Source organism: Eurypyga helias, unplaced genomic scaffold (genome assembly GCF_000690775.1).
Source record: "Eurypyga helias isolate BGI_N326 unplaced genomic scaffold, ASM69077v1 scaffold6662, whole genome shotgun sequence".
Classification (NCBI taxonomy): Eukaryota; Metazoa; Chordata; class Aves; order Eurypygiformes; family Eurypygidae; genus Eurypyga; species Eurypyga helias.
Window position 1 is genome coordinate 39,719 of NW_010237763.1, and position 18,212 is coordinate 57,930.

The window sequence follows — 18,212 nt, forward strand, 5'->3', positions numbered from 1 at the left end:
TAATGTTCTCTTTCTGTGCAAACCCAGAAGCAGCTTGATAAAAGCCAAGTATAACCATGTTCCATGATAAACTTTGTTTTCAACTCCAAAAAGAAAGTTACAGGCGTTCTTCTTGAATACATCAAAGATTTTTACTACCTCTAAGGTTTTCTTATCGTGGTAACACTTACAATCTGCTTTAATTGTGATCACAGCCCCTGTGCTATGGGCTTTTTCCTACCCAGTGATTAATGAGCTGCACCTTAGCTGTGATAACTGCTTCCACGGAAATAAAACCAGTGTGAGCAGTTTAGTGTTTGATTTAACTTTATTCTTTCAATAACAATACTGCTAAATAATCTTTCTATGCACTTCAAATAAAGTGGGTTACTCACCTGCGCTACGGCAGTTGTGCTTACTCAAATAAGAATTACCAGTGATTAGACAGCTTTGGTATGATGAAACAAATATGAGGAACGGGGCCTTAAAAAATTATTTACATCACTCATAAGAATAAAATATAATTTTTTAATAAAAAGTATATATTCATGTATCGGAGAGTTAGGCTTTTGCTATGTATTTCCTCTTTCCATTTCAGATTCATACTTAAAAATGCTCAAAGTATAAACATCTATAAAACTAGTAAACCTCGAAACATGAGAATTTGTAAATATTTTTCCCCACTTACTATTACTGTTAGAAAAGGACAATAAACAACACTTTTTTTAGTCCATTACATTAGGAGTCATTCAGCAAAGCACTTTGGCCTAAAAGCTAAACCAGAAGAGGACAGGAACCAGGCCCTGTCACGTGTCAAACACTTCTCATCCCAGGGTAGGTTTAAGGTGGGTGAGGGTTGTTTTCATTATGTCACAACTACTTCTTCTACAAGTTACCTCAAGAAAGAAGAAAGAAAACTTTTGCAATTGTGCCCAGAATATCGAATAAACAACAAAAGTGCTTATTTCTTTGATCAGCAAACTACCGCAGCGGTTCCGCTGCTGTTTCATCAGGCTCTGAAGTGGTATCTACAAGAAGGTCTCTATTTCTCAATACAAATGATAAACGCTTGCTTATCAAAATAGTGCAAACTGGAACAAAGAAAAGTGCTGTCAACACAGGTAAACTGCAGGGAGGGGGAAAAGGCAGCTGAGCATCACGACCTCGCACCGTTGCTTCAGAGAAGTCAGTAGTACGTTTCTCAGTGCGGCAGACCAAGCGCATTCCTACGTATCGCATCGTACCACCGTCACGTGGGTGCGGAGCTGTTCTTTTGCACAGCCTCCTTCATAAGAGTACATGTGCCTGTTCTTTGTACTGTGCATTAAAAAACTCTAAAGACTTCTTTTCAAAACAAGAATTCGTCAAATCATTAGAGTAATTAATAGATAGAATTTTGTCTTCCCTTTTTCCCTTCATAGCTTGCTTTGGAGTGCAGAGAAAAGTCCACAGTGACACATCACATACAAAAATCAAGTTTAAGTTTTATGTAAAATACTCAAGTATTTTTAGCATTTATGTACACAAGTTTATTTACCATACATTCTTTCTCACTCCTTCCTTAGGTATCTCTTTATCTTGTTTCTTGGACAGATGACATGTTTCACCTATAGAGTTAGGCATTTAACCCTAGCATAAATAAGAAAATTAGGGGAAGTAAATGCCAGGAATATGTCTTTATGGAACAAGGAACACTGTCACTGCAACACTCCTGTCCTGGGGTGTCACAGTGCAACAGATCATAAAACAAAGCAGGTCTTTTCTGTGCTTTGATCTACAAGCAAAGTCACCCAGGTCTAAATTCAGAGTAGTTTGAAGACATACAATAGTATGCAGTATGCCCTTCTCTAGATACTACTCTAAGTGCAGTTTTTTGAATCTTAATTAATGCATAAGTTCAGATACTGATTTTCACTGTAAACATTAAAAAACTTTGTCAAAGGAGATGTGAAAAGAAACTGAACCATTTGCTTTAAGGACAGCGATGTCACAGGATAAAACACCACATTTACGCCTCTGCTTTTATAATGCTAAGGCTTGATTGGATCTTGAGTTCCGCTTGCATTTGCACTTAGCCCTTAATGGGTATTTTCGTAAGCCCCACTACCAACTTCAGGGGATAAGAGTAGTGCTCCATCCGGTTGCCACGGTCTCAGGTTTCAAATAGTCCATGTTTATTTAATTTACTCCTAGATGGCAAGGTTTTAGTGCCGGGTATTCCCCATAATTCTCTATTAAAAATGTACATTCTAAGGAAGATTCTTCTCCCACCACTATAACTGGATTTTTTTGCTATGACGTGGGGCGGGGGGGAAGAAAAAATTAACAGTATGAACTTCCTCCACTATAACAAGAGAATTTAAATCCCAGTTGGATGGGAATGAATACTTAGTTGCTTGGTAACTCCCTCCTCCTCTGCTGCATCAAAATTTGTAACTGCTTATTACAAAAGTTGCTACACAAAGACAGTTTGTCTGCTCTTCATCGATGATCTCTGTGTTAGCTTCTACCCAATGCTAGCAGCAAAACCCTTACAGCATGTCAGAATGGTACATCATTCGGCGTGAAGTTGCTGATGGATAATTGTACAAAGTTATGGAATCCAAGCTGCAGTTTTAAGTGCATTCATTGAGATGATGTTCCATGGAGTACTGCTGGCATTAATTATTCTATTACAAACACCTTCCAGGAAAAAGAGAAAATACCGTAGTTTAAAAAGTGTCACAGAACTCTAGAAACCTTGCACCTTAAATGGCTGAGGCCAGATGTAAGTGATTACCATGGACTTGAATAAAAATTGCACTTGTATAGAAGAACAAAATTTAGCCCCCATTCATAACCTTATTACTTTTCCACAAAGAAGTAATAAACCATCAAGTAGTTCATTCCTTATGGCTTCACACAGTGAAGTTCATGCTAAATTGCCCAGAACGAACAGTTTCTCAATAGCTATCTTTTGTGAACACATCATCAGTTTCGTCATCGTTCATCCCTCTTTGATAGCGTACGGAAGAGAAGGCACTCCAGTGAAGGCGCTTCTTTTTATAGAGGTACCACACCAATCCGACAATGAAGACGAGGATAATTAGCAGGGCAAGTGCTACAGCCACCCCAGTGTGATTTGAACCTGTAACAGCACAAAACACAGGCGGTTATTCTTCAAGAGTTTAGGTAAGGATATTGTGTCGTGGGGTTGGCGCTTAGGTAGCGACACGCTAACACTGCACGCGTTCAGTTGAAGTTACGGCAAACTGCTTCATCGTGTTGATGTTCTTAACTTCCTCAGGTGTGAAGTTAAAATCCCCTATGAGTTGGCATCTACCAGCTGATTTTTCCCATTCCATTGTTAATTTCCTAATTGTGTTTAGGTTGGAAGGGACCTATGGAGGTCAAAAAACCTACTGCTATATGCCGCTCTCTTCAAGGTTTGTATGCTTCAGAAATCAAATGAGCTCCTGGGCTCTCTTGGAGAGGAATGGAATTATGCTTCCCTTGGACTGTCGAGATCTTGCTGAGGTTTTCCCTAGCAGCATGAAGTTAAATCTATTCCTGCATTTCCACTTCAGTGAAGATGTATACCATACCAGAAAGATTCCACTGCTTCTCAGGAACTTGCTTGCTTAATGCTCAGTACCTGCTCTCCTTCCTGGACACAGCAGAGTATGAGGAAGTCATATGGGGCCTGAGTGTTCTGAGACTAGGGGACGCCCTTCCCAGAAGCCTCCTCAAGCCCAGAAACAGGCCGTACCTGCTTACTTGGCATCTCTTACAAGCAGGAGTCCTTCCTGTTCCCACCTACAGACTCACCCAGGAGAGGTACCCTGTGGTAAGAAGCAATAGCAACTACTCTCTGCTCCCTTGTAAGTGGGGATTTCAGTTCTCTCCCTTACCCCTTAAAGTGGATTAGTGAGAGCCAGGAGAAGTAAATTCCTAGAGAATTTGCCCCTGAATGCAATCTTACGGCAAAACAGCAGCAGAAGGCTCTTGCTTAGGCAGAGAGCTTGTTGGGCTTGTTCAGCCTGGAGAAGAGGAGGCTCCGAGGAGACCTCATTGCAGCTTTCCAGTATCTGAAGGGGGCCTACAAGGGTGCTGGGAGAGGACTTTTGACAAGAGCCTGTAGTGACAGGACAAGGGGTAACGGGTACACATGGAAATCAGGGAGGTTTAGATTAGATATCAGGAAGAAATTCTTCACAGAGAGGGTGGTGAGGCACTGGAACAGGTTGCCCAGAGATGTTGTGGATGCCCCATCCCTGGATGTCTTCAAGGCCAGGCTGGATGTGGCTTTGAGCAACCTGGTCTAGTGCAAGGTGTCCCTGCTCATGGCAGGGGGGTTGGAACTAGATGATCTTTAAGGTCCCTTCCAACCCAAACCATTCTATGATTCTATGATGGGTTCTTTTGTGAATTGCATTTTCAATATTTCAACATGGACTTTCCCCCCCAACCCCCCAAAAAACAGCTGACAATAGTTGCCACATAATTAATTCTCTGCTAAAAGTCAATGCTTCGTACCTAAAGGAGCTTTACAGACCACTCTGCTTTGGCTACGGCTGCAGTCAACTTTGGACCACACGCCAGTTGAGGACAGGATAACGCTGCACTTCTCATTGATTTCTGCAGTTTTATTTTCCCAGTTGGCGTAATTAACTGATGAGCCATCAAGCCAGTTCAGGGACTTATCTGCTGGGGAAAAAAACAGCTGCTTAGCGTAGGTTTACCAACACACAGTGACAACACCGCACAGTGTCACTCGCAATCCCCTTATTTCTTCACGTTGCCCAAAGAAACAGGGCTGACTGACTACCCTGTACATGAAAAGCAACAGATAGGAAGACATCACTTTCAGCCACGCTTCTCCAGGACTTCAGCGTTTGATGCATTTGCAGCTTAAGGGTTAGGCACCAATGACAGTGGTGGGGAAAACGAATTTCACTGCCTCCTGATTGTCTGTAACAGGAAGAGAGTTAAGCTACAAAGAAGTCCAAAGCCTTTTATAGTGTGAAATGAGGGATTCCAGCCTCAGGCAGGAGTTACTGTAGGCTATCAACACCACAAAACTGTATTCTTATTTGAGGACTTAGCATTTTTACTTGCCACATGAAATGCTCATGCTCACACGCGGTTGCTACTTCTTACCCTTTGAGCTCTGAGCCAGGCCAAGCCATACGTTCCTGGTAATGAGATCATTTTCCTTTATGTGTGTGCTCACAAATGCATTTTCTTCAGCATCCCCTATAGTCAGAAGGGTTGCTGAAGGATCTAAGGAGAAGAGGAAACAGGTCAGAATTGCAGTTTCAGAGATTTTTCATTGGTTTGTACATGGAGCTTTCTGTGGGAACAATTACTATGGGAAAAGATTTGCTGCTCTGGGCTTGTGAAATTAGCTTGAAGTAACCTGCAAAATAAAGACATATCCCCCTGTTTCCTAGAACACAGCATATTATACGAGGCAGCTTCAGATGACTGGTTATTCAAGCAGGTCATACAAAAGGAAATGGGAGTAAGCTTACTGCAGCTGTGGACTGCATACGTGGAAGATATCAAAAGATAGGCCATATTCAGAATTGCTAATCTTGACCAAGGAATAAACCATTTTCAAAAATACAGTTGATCAAAAGCTCAGCGTTTTGCTGGGTCAGGTTAATCTTAAAATCGATCCCCCATTGTGTGGTTTATATATACGGTGTTGTAGCAATTAAGGATATAGTGGAGACAGGCTCAGAGGGCATGTATATGCAAATACGAGCCAGAAGCTTAATTTAGAGAAAGATCACTTTCCCTTCCAACTACCAGACCAGGTAGGATTCAATAGAAAACAGCATCCAGGACTGGGACTACTTACACCTTTTCTTTTTCATTCTACATAGCAAGTTCAACTTCACATCATAAGAAAATGCAATAAAAGGAATGTGAGACAGTCACTAGCTTCTAAGCTAAGAAGGTGAATATAAATTCTGTACACAAGACTGCTTAACGTCATCTCCTGCAATACAGTTCCCCACAGAGCTTATCAAAGAAGAGAGAAAATCCTTTAATTTGACACAGTTAAGTGTTTTAGTGACATTATGTGCCTTAATAGTATCTATAAAGTATGTGCTTTGGACCATTTGATAGGCTAGCAACTCCCTCTTAGCAGGCAGCTAATGCCAGATCTAGTAGGAAAGCACCACCAACAGCACTAACTTTATTGTAACCACCGCTAATTGTATGTAAATAAAATGCCTCCCTCCAAACTTGTAGCCTGACATTTCTGAATCCTCTGTGAATGGCTATCTGCATTTCACTTGCAGATATCCTATCCATCTGCCACTCAGCACACCACAGAGTTTTATCAAGAACCTTAATCAGAAGTTCAAAGATAAAGCTGGTGATGACTCTTCCTAAACTAAAGGATTGCAAAAGCTGAAGTATCAACAGTGTAGGGTTTTTGGTGGTTGAGGGTTGTTTTTTTTCTTCTTCTTTTCAAATAATGGACAAATTGCAAGTTGCAATATAAGAGAGTCTAAACATACTCAGTTTCTGGCAGACTTTCTTAGCATCCTCCACATTATAGACAGAAAAATTGTAGAACGCCATGTCAAACGCGTAACAGTGATCCTTATACTGCATCCATTGCGGGGTGCCGCTAACTTGCGGGCATCCTGGGGCTCTGCTCACTTGCTTTGGCTGTAATTGTCTCCCTGCAAAGACAGAAAGAATTGACGTTATTTCTGCTGCAGGAGCTTGTGCCCACTCTGTAGTAACAGGACCATAAGCATTAACAAGGACTACTTCTCCTCTTCGATCAGCTTACATCCCTCCTTCGTGTGTCACAGGTGAGTTTATTTGAAAAGACAGGTCCCAGAGGCTTGGGAACGGGTTTTTTCATGCCTTTTAGAGGGTTTTGAAGTTTGTACGTGTTTGGTAAGGATTTTGATTCAGAAAAGATATAATTTCATATTCATATCACAGGTGATCAACAAGTGATGAGGCTTAGTTTAGATTTTCACCACTGGAATAGAGAGAATTAATCTCCCTTAAGTATTAAAAAGTGGTTAATTGTTCCTGTTAGACAAGTCTTCTTCAAGAGGGAATCACGTGTAGTATTTCAGCCTTCAATTCTAGTTCTAAATACAACATGTAAAGATAGAACCCTCAAAACAACTGCACAAAATACTGAAAATAACACTTACTCTTTGGAGGGCTGTAGCAAACGGCACCTTCAGCAACATTTGTACATTTTGTACGGTTCCAAGATCCTTTAGTATCCAACAGAACACAGTTCTCAGTGGTATTTGAGTTTTCTAATTCCCAAGGATAGTAGTCAAAGTCGCTCCCATCTGACCATTCAAAATTAGCTTTACTTCCCTAATTAAAGAAAAATCCCACAACTTTTCAGCCACAGCATATGGTTGTGGTTTACATCTTGTCAGTCATTACTAAGTCACGTAGCAATATTTATCCCTTGCAGAGTGACAAATTCAAGTGCAGGTGCCCTCATTTTCTAAATCCATACTAAATGTACAGCATAGTTTGCATTTTCCAATCAGTTCTTAACATGCATATCCTGCTTATTTGTGGGAGCTGAGAAACTGTGGCATGCTTGTTAGTCTCCTGCTGTGCCTCCTGGCAGAAGGGACGCCTAACCTTGGAGGGCCAGTCCTGAGCTGGGCTAAACAGGCTCCATACAGCCTTGTCTGATGGTATTTGCTAATGGCATCTGATCCTACAGAGAGCCATAAATCTGGAGCTTCTAAAGGTAGTGCTGCAAATTGTACTTCTTTGTGCCACAAGGCATGATATGGGACATTTATATTATCTTACAACTTCAAGGATTTGGAAAATATATCTCAGTGTAGCTACATACACTAAAATTGAAAATATTTTAACGTATGTTACATGGTGTTTAAAGGAGGTAATTTACTACATGGAATAGACATTCCAAGAAACTGGAGAAAAGCATCAGAAACATTTCATATCCTGAGCAGAAAACTGTTTACCAGCCCTGTTAGTGGGGTGACCAAGAGCAGGTACTTACATCATGAATCGACAGCCCAAGCCACAGAGGATAACCATCCCGCCTGACAATGTCCTCCAGAAATAACTGTTCTGATTCACTGTGTACACTGGCCAAATCACTCCGATTGTGTTTGCATCGTCTCAATGCCTCATACCACGTTAACTTTTCCTGAAGGATCCTGTATGTCCTGTTTCCATACGGAATAGACTCAGGCAATGGAGGCTTGTGCTGCTGGGGTCCTATTTCAAAGAATAAGGCAACAACAGGTTCTGTGCACTTCCTTCATGTTTCTAGGAATATACAGAAGGCATTAAAATCCACCTATATCAACGCAATTCAAGCATGAAAGTGTTCAGTACAAGCCACTTATGTCACGTAAGTTATCCTCTGTGGGCAGCTGATGGAGGAGTGCAGCAAACACGTTCTTCCTGATCAGAATGTTACAACAGGGATGCACAGACTGACCATATAACTCCAGAAGCCCATGACAGCTGTGCCACGCGTTTCACTGGGAGCCCAACCAAAGCCTTACACAGTAGGTACTGCAGAACCAGGACTTGAGTTACGACCCTCACCCAACACTCCAATACTGCACATAAATCTTCTCTACCACTTACCCCTTTCGATTTTACAGGCGAGAATACTGTACACGTTATAGTGATGAGCATGCCAACTTTGCGAATAATTATAAATATCCCAAAAACCGTCAAGATTTACACCGGCAAAAAAACTGTTCTTCTTTATGTTAGGTCTTCCCAGCCTCCAGTTATTGTAAGTCAGATGAGTTTCATCATACCACTTGAGAACTTTATCTGTGGAAAACATTGCATATTTATGAAACACTGGCACTATGTGTACAAATATCATTTAGCTTTGAATATATTAATGACATTAACAGATATTCGCTTTGGAAAAAAAATGCGGTGGTGCTCTAAGTTAAATCTGTTCCATATACAATGCTAAATAGGTTGGCATTACTCATCCAGGCCCTTTTAAGTCCTGCTCTCCAGGGAAATCAAATCTAGACTTAACACAACATATTAGAATCATAGAATGGTTAGGGTTGGAAGGGACCTTAAAGACCATCTAGTTCCAACCCCCCTGCCATGGGCAGGGACACCTTCCATTAGGCCAGGTTGCTCAAAGCCTCATCCAGCCTGGGATAATCCCTTAAACAGAAAGCATGTCCATTTTTTTTCTTCTAGAAGATAAACATAAATATAAAGCATTATTATAGGGTTTGCATTCTGTTTGACTTCAGTAGTTTTTGCAAACATGCAAGAAACATGCACTTAAAAGGCTGCAAACCATGGCTCCAATTTATTTATTAAGGAAAAAAAACCAAAACCACCCACAAAACTTAAATCTTACCGCTGTCGTCATAAATCACACCCAGCCAGACCCACATCGCCAGGCCGCTGAATGAATGAAGCTGCTCAGTAACAAAGTTATTCTCTTCTTCATCGCGAACACTCAGAACAAATGCTTCTGGGTCTGTTGAAAAAAAAAAATTTTTTTAATTGCTTTCTTACAAATTCAACTTTCAGTGACAAAACAAAATATTTTTTGCCAGTATTGTTAGTAATTGTTACAGACAGATCAAGAATGTGTAAAGGGTAGACCTTTATAACGTAATAATTAAATGGACAGTGCCTCCCCTGGTTTTGTGGATAAATGCAAGACATCAGCTCCAGAGATACTTGTGGGTTCTGCTGTCACTTCAAGTTCTATATAGTAAAAATTCCCTGAATAGAACATAAAAATACCAGCAACCTCCCCCAATTTTCTTCAACTGCCTAGTAGAGAAACAGTATTAAGAAAAGGATTGAACCCCAACCAATTAATGCAAAATGAGAACGATTTCTGGAGAGATGCACGTCTGAAGTGCCACGAGCAATGGTGTAATACAAGAGGCAAGCTGTTCCTAAGCGGACACTTTGTTCAAGATGGAGAGCAAAAGCCCACGTGCTTTTCAGAATTGGACCACTTCGTTCGCATTAAGCGTTCCACACAGCAAGGGGGGAAAAAACCCCAGGAAGTAAATGTGACTGTAAAGCCAGACTGTTGCCAAGGGGATAACAACTACCCAACCTATTAAACATTTGCATCTTAAAAAGAGAAAAAACCACCCAAACCACACAACCTTCCACTGCAGTAGCTCCCCACCATCACTCTCTGAGATGCTCCTACCCGTGCTCCGGCGCTTCGTACCCGAGTAGCACAAGGGCGAACGGCATTAGGCAGCGCAACGCTAACGCACGTTTCCGAACGCTACAACCCTTCTCCACACTCGCCGTGCTGTCACTGTAAGACACTGACTCAGATCTAACACTCCTCTCCCCCAAGCTGATCTAAGTCCATAAATACCTGTAATATGACAAAGTACTTACTCATTTTCTTGCATAGATGATGAGCTTCTTGAGACTTCAGTTCTCTCCATCTATTTTTTGTTATCATAAAAGTGTAACAATTGTTTCTAAATGGTATCCAAGGTGTATTTTTAATCTTATGTGGGCACTTCACTTGTGTTACTTGTTCTTTTTCAGTCTTCTCTGAGGAAGGGAAAGAACACATTCAGGACATGATTTATTAATAACAACACTTGGCCTTACAAACCACGAACCACTTTCAGTCACCATTTAAAAACTTTGAAGACAAATTAGGTGCCATTGTTGCTTTCAGTTTCCTCATAATGGTGATTTTTTTCAAAGTAACAAAACCAGCAGCAAGCATTACCGAAGAATGCGTACAACTTTTCATAATTACTATGTTGTATAGTCTGAAGAATAATAAACCCTACATAACAGTGCTAAGTGTGGACCAATAATTAAAAGATCTTATTGCCTCTTGTGTGAAGGCAGATCACCATAACAAATAAGCTACTTCATAGCTGGCAACAAATCTTGGCTTTATCTAATACTTGAGAAGTGATAAGGACTCTTCCTGCAGTTGCTCACACTGCAAGCACAAAATAGTTAAGGATGTCATAATGCCAAATATAGAATTTACTGTGACCCAGTATGTACAACAAAGGCTTGACTGTGTACTCTCACAGAAAAAAAAACCCTAAACAAACTGTATTAGTCTCACAGGGAAGAAATCTGTGATGATGTCTCAGAAAGCTCTCTCATCTTTCAGAAAAGGGCTGTGATGCATGTGTGTCCCCCTAAAAAAAGATGTCCTGCTATACTTGTCTTGCTACAATTGGTATCTAATTAGAAGGGTTCTGCATACTGCAAGTGACTTTAAATTACACCTTTCAAATTAGCGTCTACCTGCAATCTTTCTCCTCCATGTAGTCATGTACCTCCTCCCTGTATATAGCCTTCCACATCTGAAGGGGCTTCAGAAGGACCCAATATTGAGATGTAAATAGCACAGAGGTAGCTGAATCTTCTTCCACGTGCAAGTGGGAGAGATCAGAACGCAACAATCTTACAGAAACAGCGCAAAGGTAGAATCAGTTGACAATATGAAGGGTACGGTCTGGCCCACAGCACCGGTGCCAAATCCCTCTATAAGGAACATGTGGATTAAGACCAGCAGGTTCATGCCCCCCCTATTTGAAGGTTGTTTCTTTTTTTCCTGGCATACAAATCAGCCTGTCTGAGGAAATGTAAGTTTAAAAAATTGTAATTCTGAAGTTACAATCTGCAATTATCAAAGATGCTTCAAGGCCAGGCTGGATGAGGCTTTGAGCAACCTGGTCTAGTGGAAGGTGTCCCTGCCCATGGCAGGGGGGTTGGAACTAGATGGTCTGTAAGGTCCCTTCCAACCCAAACCCTTCTGTGATTCTATGATTCTATAATAAAACAAAAATCAGCTTTTATAAGTATTATGCTAGGATACATACTTTCTGATGTGTAGCAAATAGCACCTCGATTTTCCAAGGAACAGTCCGAAGTTTTCCAGAAGCCATCAGTATCCAAAAACACACATTCTTCGCTTGTTTCTTCATCATCTTCAGACCAGCGACTGAAGCTAACGTGTTTACCATCCAGCCAGCCGTAATGTTTTCCACCCTAGCATTGTATGAGTAAAAAGGGATGAGCTTATATTGTAAAAAATATTAGGTACAGAAAATGACATGATAATACATTTACAGTGTTTCTGGTGAGAACTATGTGTTCCACTGCCCTCGTGACCTGATCTACTGCTCACAACATAACAACTTCCGTTATGTTAAGTTTTGCAGTAGTAAAAATACAAATTATCTGAAGTGGATGGCAAGTTATGAAGTGTTGGTGTTTAACTACTATGCTTATAGAAGAAGGCCTGGCAATGAGCTGTCCAAATTACATCATTTGCACCTTCAAATCAATGGTGGACATAATTACCTGGTCTTGGAAAACTGATGCTATCTGAAAGCAAGGCCCAGTCTCAGTTACTCCACGCTGACTTTAAAATAATCTATTAAATACTTAACTGATTTAATAAAATCAGACATGTTCCTGCCCTGGAGAAATAAGGAAAAAACCACATGCATCAAGCACACCGCCCTTTAAGAATCTTACATTTAAAAGTTGTCTTTAGGAAATCCCCCTGCTGCTTTGTAGTTTAGTTTATCTTGTATCTTTCTTTTGTGTCTGTGATTCCAGCACTGGAGTAACCAGTTCTGTTGACCAGTATCATTATAATTTCCTTTCATGTGATTTTTTAATTGTGCCCAAATAACAAAGTGTTGCAATAGTGAAAAGCTAGCGCATGCCTGAGTTGTATGCAGCAAAATGAATCATTTCATCCCCACTTACAGATGTAGATTCAAAAGAGGAGGGAAAATAGGTTGTTCTGGTTTCTCCATCTTCATGAGGATTTAATGTCTGTTTCATTTTAAAAGTGTTCTCCATAAAGCACATACTCAAATTTGTATTTCCCCGCACCCCTACACTGCCCTAGGATGCTCAGCAGCCCATTGGTGACCCAGAAAGATCACACCACCACAGACGCGGCGTGAGCACCATCAGCTGTGTAGGTCAGGCATTTCTCAAATAAAGTTTAACTTTTTTCTTGCAATTATCTCAGGACTCATGTGTCTGACAAAAAAAGATAAACCCTGCAAGCAAGCCTAAGCCATTTCATTAGCAGCTGAGAAAGCCCCCAGTCCATAATGATCTTCAAGAGGTCCTCTGGCTAGTTAAAGCAAAGCAGTGCCTCCTGCACTGACTTTCCCAAAGACAAAAAAAACAGAAGAAAAAAGAAAAACCCACTAACCTGTCTCAGGGATGTCTCCCTCTGACTCAAAACACAGGCACAATTAACATGAAGTAACAACAGAGCCTAAGTTAAGCTTTAGAACTGCATCTCCGGAAGTGTTCAGTGGTTCAGTTTGGATTTTATTTGCCACTTCTAGTTTCTCCCTTCTAAAACAGATTTTGGGTTGTATTTCTAGAGTGGTACTATCAACAGTGGCAATGATATTAATGACAACACTAATTACTCATTCATTAACACAGGAGACAAAGATGATTCAGCAATCTGTGTTGCTGCTACCCTACAATCTATCCCTTCGTCCTACAATCTTTTAAAAGAACCGTCTCCTTATCATCAATCCGTCCAGTGGAGTCCAACAGCTTTGTAACTTGGAGAACTGAACATTTAGAACCTTAATCTTGAGACCCTCCGGATGGTTATCCCTAAATTAAAACAGTTACTCCAGAAATTAACTTTTCATTGCATTTTCATTTCTTTATCCCAATTTCTGTTTCACACAACTCTAAAAATTACCTTAAGCCACAGACTGAGGGGAAAATAAAACTTACATCTCTGCTGAAGAGTCCAATCCACAGTGGGTAGTTACGAAGGGCAGCCTGAACAGCCAGAAAAGCCTGCTGGAACTGATCCGTGATGCTGACCAGCTGCATCTTATTACTGATGCATGCAGCCATTGCATCATTCCAGGACAAATTCTTCAGAATTACCATGTATTGAACATTTTGATAGCTCAGTGTTTCATTAAGGACTTGCTCTGTCTGGTTATCAGCAGCTCCTACACCTAAGAAAGAAATCCAGGTATTAGGTGGTTAAACACTGGAATACATTTTAAACTCCCAATTTCTCTGTAACAAACAGAAAGCCTATTTGAATTCTCCTGGGGTGGAGAGGAAAGGGTATCAAAAAAGTTGTCTTAGACAGTAGATTATGCTAATGATTATAGTTTGAAGCAAAGATCTTTGGCACTTTAGGCAGAAAGTACATAAAATGAAAAGAAAAAAAAAAAGATTATTTTCAGCCAATCTATTTTTATCTCATCTTAGGTTCACATATTTCTTTATATTTCCTATTTTTAACTAACCGCTAAATAATATTAAGAATTCTCCTTATTAAATTAAAACCCTATTCTAGAACTTTAAGTCAATAGAAGAATGCAGGAGAAGGACTGCTCTCTGCTGCAATATTGCACCAGCTAAACTTGAAGCGTTTATCTTTGTGGAGGCTGTGGATTCATGCTCGTGTGAATCTAACGGGCCACAAAACTTGTCTATGCAGATCCCAGTGTACAGCATCGTCCCAGAAGTCCTTACAGCCACCCATAAGTATCCTGGGAATTGATTTTGCCTCCACGTGTGCTTAACTAATTGCCGAAAATCCGCATGCATGGGGAGGGGTATAATTCCCTATTTGTGCTCTAGGGAGCGAGTGTTATCCCAGTTATCAGCATCACACCGAAGGCATACAGCTCAGCGATGCGCAGCAACTGCAGTTAATAAAAGATGCAAACATCCCCACAGGTGGTAAATTAAAGCTTGCAAACCTGGTAACCCCCAAAAATGTATACAATCAAAAATAAATTGGCTTTCCAAAAGGGAATTTATATTTAAAATATCTCAAGCAGAAAAAGGCTCACAGGGGGAGCAGAGGGGCAGCAAATCACTCTAGAAATAACAGGCTATAAATGGCCGATTGATAGGCTGACAGGGCCATTTTTCAAAACACAAGAAAGCAGAAACACAGTATTAATTTGATATTTATATGCAATTTACAGCTTTCAACGGATCAGAAAAGTGACAAGGCTCAAACAGATTGTTTGAAGTGGTTTGTGCCTGCTGCCAAATGCTTTTTACTGAGGAGCCAGCTACAAAAAAGAACCACGGAACCAAGGGTGCCATCACACATCAAGGGGTACCAAATTGGAAACAAGACAGTAAGGAAAGTGTCCATTTCTGAAAGAAGTAATTGCCAACAATTAACATCTCAATAAGGTCTGCAAATCACAATCATGCCAAGATTTCCAAGGAACCTGAGTTATCTTTTTCCCTGGGATAAAGCCTTAGGCAACCTGGACTCTCTCATAGCTGTCCCTGCACCCTGCTGAGGTCCCTTCCAACCTGAATTATTCTTACATCCCTAGTACAATGATGAGGTAAGACCAGACCATACCAGGACACATTCTCTGGCAGTCCAAAACCCCTTCTCATTACACCTTCTTCAGCAGGGGCTAGGAAGAAGTGGGTAGTATTTTAGTCAGCCCAGGCTAATACTATATTGATCTACACGGATATATGGTCAACATCCTACTAAAAAATCCCCTTTTTGAATTTTTATAGCTACTTCTCTTCCCTTCAGACTTCTAATCTGGACACATGGAATTTCTGAAGTATTTGGCACTGAAATAAAGATGACTTTTTGTGTTATATGGGGGAAAAATCTCTTCGCGTATTTGAGAATGAATAAGGTGGGCATATTCTTAGGTGCTTTGCACACCTCTTCTTTTTTAGAAGACAGCATGTTCGCTACTTAAAAAGGACTATTTACATAGAGGAACCTACTCAGAAGTGGGTATGCTGAACCTATAGCAGTAATTAAATGTGTATAATAGCTACGTGTGTTTGATCCGATTCCAGTAATTGGTGTTGAGCAACCCACAAGGCTACATCAGAATATTATTTTTAGATCAGATTAAGAAAACTCACTCACACCAAGGGATCTGTACAAAGCTAGGGAAAGCTGCATCATCCCAAATTATCACTCTCCACGTACACCTTCTCGGTTTGCTCTGGGGAGACCGATTTCAATGTTTAAGTGTATATGATATCTCATATTCTGATAGTGCTAAAAACCACAGGATGTTTAAGGAGGATGGTAATACTGTGAGATTCCTTCCCAGGGCTTGTCACTTCCACAATTCTGAAGAGGAAAAAGGAGTCACTTGTTCCAGCCCTTGATGTACATGCCCTCTATACCCACAGAAAATTAAAGCCCTGTCTGCTAAAGTGCAGTTCCATTGAAACCCCGTAGAATCTCTCAGGAAAACAGATTGGGCTATGGAAAATGAAAGGGAAAATCCCGAATGGCTGATAAAACAGGTCCCAGATCCTCCTCCACACCCTGCTTTTCCAAAATTTACCTTCTCAGTCTCTACAAGAATCTTGCTCTTCAAGTGCAACAATTTACATGCATTACAAGGTCTTCTGGCACATGCATCTCAACTGCAAACCCCGGCTTTAATTTATTTTGACTCCTCAGACTTACCTAGAGACTGCTGGCATATACCCAAGAAGTGCCTGTCAGCACAAGCAGTGAAATTCCATGTTCCAACATACTGTGATTTGGGATCATTGAGGATTACACCGCACTGATTGTTAAATTCTTCATCAAAAAGCTGTAAACCAGAAATATGCTTATCAGACTCAAATAGGGCATAAACATAGTTGTGTAGAGAAGGTGAAGTAACATGAGGCTATGAGAAGCCAAGCTGTCTGAACTTGTTTAAGAAGTTTCAAAGGAGTGGTGCAATACGGCTTACCTGTTTTAGAAACATTGCCCAGGGCCTGGACTCAAAAAGATTTCATAAGTTAAGTACAGAGGAGAATATTAAGTGAAATGATTTAACGCTTAAAATAAATCTTGTTTGTAGGTGTGATTTAATTACATTTATTATGTTTCACCTTGGATAGAGCAGCAAGCAAAATACCAACGTATGATAGTTTACAGATGTATTCTATGTGTAACTGAACCAAGAACTATGGATGACAACTTTCTGATGACTGTTTTCATGTAGTCTTTAAATTGCCAACAGAAGTTCCAGAAGAGTCATTAAACAGTTGTTTCAGCTTTTTTCCTTTCAGTGTTTCAGATCTCAGTTCAGAAGTTCTCATCCAAATAAAGGTAAACAGAACTCCATTACTGTCAGTCACATAGTTTTCCAGTCAAAACCACTAACTGGGGATGTGGTCTGTTACATATTTTTTTTCCTTTTTCTTTTTTTTTTTTCTCCATACAGTCAAAATTCCAAATTTCATTACTCAAGAGTCAAGAAAAGTCAAAAATCAGAACTTACATCCAGTGGAATTTTCCTTAATCTTCCTGTCAGGAGTGGGTGAAAGTTACTATACAACAGTCTACTCTCATCTATCCATTTGTTTTCCCTTGTGCTGAACAGAAACTGCAAACCAATCCAAATATCTTTCGGCATACTAGGAAGCAAGGATGTTATATAATCTGTTGGGCAGAACAGTAAATGTATGTATCGTGGTTCAGACAACAGTGAACATCTGAAAAAACACTTCACATAAATAAGATAATGCAACCCCCGTTTGTATTAACCTGATTTTCCCAGCCCCTCTATGTTTACTAAATGCTTATCATCCCTTCTTTCCGCAAGATAAGACCTTTCAAGTTGATTTTATCTGAAAGGCATAGACTATTGGCATTTGTCCTCCCAATTCTCATCTGAGGAGCAGGTAGCAGATTTAACCTGTGCCCACTACTTTGTATTCTTGCACTCGCATCCAAATTTCAGAAGGTGCTTTTCCACAGGTCTGTGAGGTCTTCTATTGTCTCCCTGCAGAGTTAATAGAAGAGCTACCTCCTGCCCTCTCTGAATTGATAGAGGAAGTCTTATCTCCCATCTTCCTCTCCTACTGCTGTATACAATAAATCAGAACCATTTCTTGGATTCTGGCAGAGTTTGCCAAACCCAGCATCAGAGAAAGCAGGACTGGACAAAGGAAGTCAGGTTTAGTTTGGGGGGGGGGGGGGGGGGGAATCTGACAGCAAAACCTTAAATCTGGTCCCCTCTTAGTGAACATTCTGGCACAAAACAGTGGGCTTCAGTAACCTCCCAGGCACCAAAGGCATTCACTGAGCTTGTCTAGACTAGGAAGACAAATTGAAGCTACGTAACGAGTGACTGCTGACATGTCTTAACTATTGGCCCCACAGCAGGCTAGCTGCAGCCTATTTTCTGAGCTAGACCAAGCCACTGAAGATTCACACGTCAGAGCTAGCCAGC

At 40.6% G+C, this 18,212-nt stretch overlaps 1 protein-coding gene across 1 annotated transcript in view; it reads right to left on the reverse strand.

Moving 5' to 3' along the window:
- Nucleotides 1-2,921: 2,921 nt before the first annotated feature.
- Nucleotides 2,922-18,212, reverse strand: part of LY75 (lymphocyte antigen 75) — a 41,671-nt gene continuing 26,380 nt past the window's right edge. Inside the window, exons 22-34 of the mRNA XM_010147572.1 lie at nucleotides 17,259-17,419; nucleotides 16,451-16,580; nucleotides 13,741-13,973; nucleotides 11,835-12,003; nucleotides 10,372-10,533; nucleotides 9,353-9,475; nucleotides 8,599-8,793; nucleotides 8,000-8,220; nucleotides 7,151-7,329; nucleotides 6,495-6,658; nucleotides 5,119-5,241; nucleotides 4,495-4,662; nucleotides 2,922-3,106 (exon numbers count right to left, since the gene is read on the reverse strand). Of these exons, the coding sequence (XP_010145874.1) occupies nucleotides 2,922-3,106; nucleotides 4,495-4,662; nucleotides 5,119-5,241; nucleotides 6,495-6,658; nucleotides 7,151-7,329; nucleotides 8,000-8,220; nucleotides 8,599-8,793; nucleotides 9,353-9,475; nucleotides 10,372-10,533; nucleotides 11,835-12,003; nucleotides 13,741-13,973; nucleotides 16,451-16,580; nucleotides 17,259-17,419 (2,213 nt within the window). The remainder of the gene's footprint in view (nucleotides 3,107-4,494; nucleotides 4,663-5,118; nucleotides 5,242-6,494; nucleotides 6,659-7,150; nucleotides 7,330-7,999; nucleotides 8,221-8,598; nucleotides 8,794-9,352; nucleotides 9,476-10,371; nucleotides 10,534-11,834; nucleotides 12,004-13,740; nucleotides 13,974-16,450; nucleotides 16,581-17,258; nucleotides 17,420-18,212) is intronic.